Here is a 7,246-nt window from a genome sequence, read left to right on the forward strand (position 1 = left end):
CATAGAGTGGGTAGATAACGGGATAAAAGTATAGGCTGGTCTATACCGTCGGAGCTGTAGGCTGAGCTGTTGCACCTTGATGGGCTGGCCAGAGGTGGGCTACGGGCAGAGTTCCTGTTTGCTAATTATTATTTCTTTATTATATCCTAGGATAGGTAAGTAGAGGGGGTGGTAGCGTAGTCCGAGGCGTTGGGCTCAGCCTAGAACGGCAAGAAGCGGTAGGAAAGGAGGCAGAAAAGGAGCACGGCAAAGGCAGATGTTAAAGTAGCGGCCGGAAGTTTTTTAATCATTTTGTTGAGCTACGATTATTTCTTTGCCATCAGGTGACGGGATTTGCGCCGGTCTTGTCTTTCCGGAGCGTGTCCTGAGATCCTTTGTCATCCCGAGCTTTGCCCTCTGTTCCGGCGAGGAGCGATGGCCGTGATGGGGAACGAGTCCTGTGAGTAACAACTTCGGCAGCAGGCTTGGGTTCTGGGAATCCCCAAAGGCAATGGAGGTGGCTGGTGCTCCGTCCCTAGATGTTGAGGTCCTGACAACCGAGAGGGAATTCTGGGGCATTTCCTGATGGCACCCAGACTTACCCAGGTGTTTTCAAGCAGGGAGACGCGTTTTTTGGTCACTGCTCTGCCACTGTGTACAGTCTTCGAAAGAAGACATTGCTCGTAGAAAGATCTGACATTAGTAGGGTTACCTTCTGGGCTTGTTTTCCTGAAATTACAGTCAGGAAGAGGGAAGGCTTGATACTGAAGTTCAAGACTCTAGAGGGAAAGGAAGGTAGAAGTCCGAGTGTGGCTTTGTTGGACTTTAGGGAAAGCAAGCAGGGCAACACATTGTTTTCCAAAACTCTTTCTTGACCAGAAAACTTTCGATGGCAGCGTTAGGCTTCCCCTGATGCTTCCAGGTTGGATGTTTAAGCTGGTCGTACTCCTGTCAAGAACTCAACTTTTTTACATGTGCTTTCGTGCAACAATATTGTCTCATCTCTTTTCAAATGTCGTTTCCCTGCAGTCGTCACTGAGGGGATGGCTCCGCCGCAAAGGATCCTTTTTCCACCGGAGAGGATTTACATGGACTGGCAGCAGCAATGGAGAGCTGGAGCCGGACTCCACAACCCGAGCAATCTGTGTTTCCTCAACTCCATCCTGCAGTGCCTGACCTACACCCCACCTCTGGCCAACTACCTGCTGTCTCGTGAGCACAGCCAGTCGTGTGAGTACTTTGAGGAACGTCTCCTTGTCAACCTGTCAGGCACTTCCCCAGGATTCCAAGAATCTGGAATTGAAGAGAAAAAAAGCAGCCCTTCTTTCCCAGTTCCCCCGAGTTGGTCGTCTTTGAATGCTCAAGCCTAGAAGGCACCTGTCGTATCGAGCCGTGTTCATCTTCAGAAGGGCACCCCTTTCTAGCCCCAGGTCTTGGTCCCTATTCCTGCAGGTTAAACCCTCTTTGCTTTATTGAAATATTCTGTCAGCTTAACATCCCTCTGAAGAAAGTTTTCTCTGCACTAAAACGGCCTGGGCTTGTTGGGATGGGGAGACTTAGAACTTCAAAATCCCCACTAGGTTTCCCATCGCTGTGGATATTTTGCTCACCCAAGGCTCTTGCTTCCCTCCTTTCCTCTTCAGGTCACCAGCGAGGCTTCTGCGTGATGTGTAGAATGGAAAGCCACGTTAACAGAGTCCTGCGCTCCTCGGGCAGTGCCATCTACCCTTCCGCTGTCATCAGTGTTCTCTCACGTGAGTCATCTCAGGGGCTTGGACGAGTTTTCTTCTGTTCTTGTAGGAGAAAGCTACTAACTTCTTCTTTTTTAGTAATAGGAGAACATTTCCAGCTTGGCACGCAGGAGGATGCCCACGAGTTCTTACGTTACACTGTTGATGCCATGCAGAGAGCTTGTCTGAATGGAATCAGCAAGTAAGCACCAGCAAATTAATTTTGCAATGTTCCCAAGCCCTTCGGACTCCTTGGTGTAGTGCCATCAAGGAAGAACTATGCCCAGGGCTTTCACACCTGGAGGAGATGATAATAACTCTCTGCCTTACCATTTATTTCCAGCTTGGACATCTCTTCTGAATCGACTACCATCGTCCACCAAATATTTGGGGGCTTTCTGCGATCCAGAGGTACTTTTCCACAACCGTTGCTCTCCTTGGAATTGTCCGTGTCCTTCTGTCTGCCTGTGATGAGCAGCCGATGGTGTGACTGGCGTAGTAGGTGTGAAGGACGTAGAGCGGCACAGCCGGTCGACTTCCCCTATCCCTGAGCATTTTGAATTTCCTTCCAGTCACGTGCTCGAGCTGCAAAGCGGTTTCCGATTCCTACGAGGCCTTTCTGGACATTCCTTTGGATATCAAAGTAAGGGAGTTTGTAATCGTGCTTCGAGATGTCCCCAAGGCCCCCGTAGCTTTCCAGAATCAACACAGTTGCTTTAAAAAACACGTAGTGTGAACACAAGAGAGCTTGGCGGCAGAATGGAAGGATCCCTCTGCATCCTTCTTCTTTTTGCCCTCCCTCGACACCCGTCGGACCCCTAGGCTGACGGGTTGTATTATTTTCGTTATCGATGACCCTGCACACCATCGGTAGCTGAACCGAGCAGTGGCACAGAGACGTAACTCTGGATAGCCCCAGGAATTGAGGGAAATATTCGGCATCGTACCCTCTTTCTGCCTCCTCGCGGGTCCACAGCGTCTCTCCTCAGCGTCAGCTACCTGGGTCGTCTTGTCAACTCTTGATAAAGTGTTTGGGCGAGGACATTTCCCGGAGATCAGTATTTCCCGGAGATCAGCTCTCTCCTTTCTCACTCCTCCAGGCAGCCTCATCTGTCACCGCAGCGCTGGCGGACTTTGTGAAACCCGAGCAGCTGGATGGCGAAAACTGCTTTAAATGCAGCCAGTAAGATGATTATTAACAATATTAGATCCTGCGTGAAGGTGCTGCGCATACTCCAGCATAAGCCATCTTTTCGCGTAGGTTAGATGCGCAATGATCAGGCACAAATATTTTAATATGGCTTTATGCATCTGAGCAGCCTTAAAACAGCGTAGGGGTGGGGGAGACACGAAAGGGTGTCTGGCCTTTTTGGGGCAAGATAGGGCATATACGAAGGCTCTGTGCTCGGTTTCAAGGTGTAACAAGATGGTCGCCGCCTCCAAGAGGTTTACAATCCATGGCGCGCCCAGGGTCCTCACGGTGTGCCTGAAAAGGTTCGAAGATTTCACCGGCGGGAAGATCAACAAGGTGAGTATGCAACCAGAGGGCAACGTTTTTCTTCCCGGAGTGGGATATTTCTCATGGTGGTCCGCACTTTCACAAGCTGTTGAGTTTTATTGTGTTCCCTTCTGGAAAGAGAAGAGTTGCTGCGGGAAGACAAGGACGTACTCTTTGGCCGACAATAGTTTCCTGCCACCCAAACCATTACCTTTAGGTTGCTTTAGGGAAAAACCAAGTGTTCGTGAGCCCCAAAGATGTATTTATACACCTCTGGCCCCTGGTCTTGGAGGGATATTTCGTGTAGTATTTCAGGATCATTTCTGAGCACTCTTGGTCTCTCCGTAGGTCGTGAAGTATTCCAACTGCTTGGATCTTCGCCCGTACATGTCTCAGCCAGACGGAGAGTCGCTCTTCTACTCTTTATACGCTGTCCTGGTGCACAGCGGTAACGGGTGTCATTCGGGACACTATTTCTGCTACACAAAGGTAAAGAGAAACTTCCTTCCACGCCAAGAGAAAAAGGAAGACAAACTTTCACGGCAATGGTACCGGCAGCCAAGGATTTGGGGGAGAACGTCTCCTTAGAGGCTGGCTTGGGTTTGTTTTGGCGGTTCTGGAGTTTTTCTGCCTGCGTTTTTGTGGGGAAACCATGCAGTTCATCTCCTGATGAACAACGATTCATATCGTTGCCTTTTTTTTTTTTACAGGCCAGCAATGGACTGTGGTACGAGATGAACGATTCATCTGTGGGTCATTGTGACATCAGCACGGTCCTCCAGCAGCAAGCCTATTTGCTGTTTTACGTCAGGTAATAACAGGAGAGTAAGGGAAAGACGGGAAGGGACTTTTTACGAGGGATTGTAGTGATAGGACTAGGGGGAACGGTTTTAAACTGAAAGAGGGTAGGATTAGGTTAGCTGGTAGGAAGAAATTCTGATCGATGGTGCATCGAAATTTTTTCTCCAGGTGCTCTGATTTGAAAAGGGGAGAAAGGGTGCCTTCCTCACTGGCACCAGCATATGCCTGTTCCTCCCTCAGTCAATGCGGGGCCGAGGGCAAGCAGGAGGATGCTGTGGGACCAGAGGGTCTGCCTCCTAGGACTAAGGTAACCTGGGGAGGTGGCTCAGGGCACCAGAGGGACAGCAGATTTCTTTCTGGGATCTTGGCATTGCTCTCTTCTCCCTCCCACGCTGCCGCTTTCTTCACAGCCGCAAGGCTGCTCCCTCTCAAAGCATCCCACCTCGATCCACCCCATTTGTCCGCCTTTGGCCCTTCTGCCTTTGCAGCCCTCCAGGAGAGGCTTTGGGAGGCCCTTAGCTGTCCCCTCCCACAGCTGCTGGGGTTTCCCCACTGTTCAGGTCCTTTCAGCAGGAAAGGGCAGGACCTTTGCACAGCTCTCTTTGCAGGACATGGCGGTGGGCACGGAGGACTCTCCAGAGGACAGCAGCTCCTCTGCACCAGCCAGCACCAGACAGCTAACCCAGGCAGGTGCACGGGAGGCATCTGCAGGCTGGCCAGGCAGGCTCAGCATCGCCTCCTACGTGGGCTCCTGCTTGCATCGCTTCTTCTGCGGCTGCCTGAGGCTGGTGTCCAGAAGGAAAGCTGCGTGCCCGGTCTGCTCTCCACCACTTGCCCCTCTGCACACCGTGCAAGAAGACAGCACCAAAGAGGAGCACGGATGCAGCCCTTCTTCCCGCTGCCAGAGGAACGGTGCCAGGGAGAGGGCCCGGAGCAGATCCCCGCAGTGGGGAAGAGATGTCCGGAGCTGGTTGGTGGACACCACAGACTATGACCACTCAACAGGGACGAGGAGGAGGAGGAGGAGGAGGAGTCCTCCAAGTCGTGATCACGCTCCCAGGGATGCTGCTGCTCCAGGGCCCTCCAACGGCACCTCCCAGTCGGCTCCTGCACCCAGTGCTGCTCAGGAGCAAACCCTGCCAATGCAGAAGCAGAGCAGATCCCTGCGGCAGGGCTACGCTCTCCGCAGCCGGGTTGTGGAGACCACGGACTACCACCGCTCCGCGAGGAGGAAGGGGAGGCGGAGAGCAAGTCCTCCACGTCATGACCGAGCCCCAAGGGATGATGCGGCTGCAGGGCCCTCCAATGCCAGCTCCAAGCGGGCTCCCACACCCAGGGCCGCTCGGGAGCACGCTCAGCTGCGGCCGAGAAAGCGGAGCAGATCCCCACATCGGGGCTCTGACCTCTGCAGCCAGTTTGTGCACAGCACCGAGTGTGACCCCTCAGCACGGAGGAGGAGGGTTTCAGCACCCCGGAGACGCACATCAGGCAATCACTTGGGGCAAGAAGAACAACCCACAACGCCAAACTGTTCCTGTATGAGAGGTGTAAAATAAATGTGAAATTATGAATAGCAATACCCCAATGATTAGACACGATTTCTTACAAGACAAGAACTGGTTGAAACCTAAAGAAACAATCAAATAACAGGTTTAAAATAAAGAAAAGGGGGGGGGGGAGGAGTTCCACATCCCCGCCAAGACTCAATTACACGGTGCAAAACTCATTGCCATGGAAGACTGTGGAGGCAGGAGCTATAAACAGCCATAACAAAGGAATTTGGCAAACTTGGGGTGGGTGAGTATATAACTGGATAATGAACTTGGTGGGCTAGAGTTGCCCTGTCTCAGCCCTAATCTGCTGCCTGGTGGCAGCAAAAGGATAAAACTGGAAAAAAGCATCTCTCCCCTTCAGATGCAGTCCTTCAGTATTCACAACACAAGCAGATGAAATACTAATCCAGAGGGACTTAAGCGTGGTATTTCTAATGCTTCTTTGTACTTGTAGTCAGACTGAAGAGGATTTTGGCATGCCATATGTCCTAGTTTCAGCCAGAATAGAGTTAATTTTCTTTCTAGTAGCTGGCATAGTGCTATGTTTTGGGTTCAGTATGAGAAGAATGTTGATAACACACTGACGTTTTCAGCTGTTGCTAAGTAGTATTTATACTATGTCAAGGACTTTTCAGCTTCTCATGCCCAGCCAGCAAGAAAGCTGGAGGGGCACAAGGAGTTGGGAAAGGACACAGCCAGGACAGCTGAGCCAAACTGGCCAAAGGGGTATTCCATACTGTGTGACGTCATGTGCAGTATATAAACTGCGGGGAGTTGGGCAGGGGGGGCGAGCTGCTGCTTGGGATCTAACTGGGCATCGGTCAGCGAGTGGTGAGCAATTGCACTCTGCATCACTTGTTTTGCATATTCTCATTCTTTTATTATTCTCATCATTATTATTATTTTCTTCTTTTTCTGTCCCATTACACTGTCTTTATCTCAACCCACAAGTTTGACTTTTCCCCCCAATCCTCTCCCCCATCCCACTGGGGGGGGGGGAAGTGAGCGAGCGGCTGCGCGGTGCTTAGTTGCTGGCTGGGGTTAAACCCCGACACCATACTGTATGTGCCTGTACCAAGGTACGCTGCTTGGAGGGTCAGGTACACCAAAGGAAGATCATCTACTCCAACCTCCTGCACGCAATGGCCATTTTCATCTATGTATCTCAGCGCCAAATTGAACGTCTTGGAAACATAAAGGCTCCTGCCTGAGAGCGTCTAGTCATCATTTCCTTTGACAGTTCATTCCAAAATTAGTCTCTCCCACAGTTCAAAGGAAGAAAAAAACCTCCAAAAACCAATGTCTCCGACTTCAGTTTTTAATTTCTGCTATGCCTTTTACTGTGTTACATTTTCTCTTTTCCAAAGATTTCTACATGCTTTTTCCAGTCATCTTTTGATCTGCAACTCTTTCAGGCTCTCGCTAGAAGTTATTTACCTCTTCTATCTACATAACTGTCTATGTAACTGTTATACAGATAGTCTTCTATCTCTGTAACAAGTATATTCCGTCTTAATTACTAGAAGGCAAATCACGGGTTTGTTTCAAGTATCATGAGCTTAAAGTCTCATTATTTTGCTTTGCTGGACTCATGATTTTTCACATTGGAGACTGCCAGCATCTTACTACAGCAGAGTGAAAAAAGCTTTTGTGTGTGATTTTTTTGCTCCGCTGTGCCCCTATTT

General features: G+C 50.4%; 1 protein-coding gene across 1 annotated transcript; it reads left to right on the forward strand.

The window, feature by feature from the left end:
• Positions 1–414: 414 nt before the first annotated feature.
• Positions 415–4,145, forward strand: LOC142026383 (ubiquitin carboxyl-terminal hydrolase 42-like). The gene is made up of 9 exons (XM_075019341.1): positions 415–439; positions 1,009–1,209; positions 1,623–1,733; positions 1,809–1,911; positions 2,053–2,120; positions 2,282–2,352; positions 2,810–2,892; positions 3,126–3,237; positions 3,556–4,145. The coding sequence occupies exons 1-9, from the start codon at positions 415–417 to the stop codon at positions 3,793–3,795; spliced, it is 1,014 nt and encodes a 337-aa protein (XP_074875442.1). The 3' UTR covers positions 3,796–4,145.
• The last annotated feature ends 3,101 nt before the right edge of the window (positions 4,146–7,246 follow it).

The sequence above is a fragment of the Buteo buteo genome, chromosome 33 (assembly GCF_964188355.1).
Source record: "Buteo buteo chromosome 33, bButBut1.hap1.1, whole genome shotgun sequence".
NCBI classification, from domain to species: Eukaryota; Metazoa; Chordata; class Aves; order Accipitriformes; family Accipitridae; genus Buteo; species Buteo buteo.

Bases quoted from the DNA above. Each gene is read 5' to 3' on its own strand.
- LOC142026383 (XM_075019341.1), top strand. From the start codon at position 415: ATGGCCGTGATGGGGAACGAGTCCT. The intron at 2,893-3,125 runs GTAAGATGATTA...CTCGGTTTCAAG, and splicing joins AACTGCTTTAAATGCAGCCA to GTGTAACAAGATGGTCGCCG. The intron at 3,238-3,555 runs GTGAGTATGCAA...GTCTCTCCGTAG, and splicing joins CCGGCGGGAAGATCAACAAG to GTCGTGAAGTATTCCAACTG.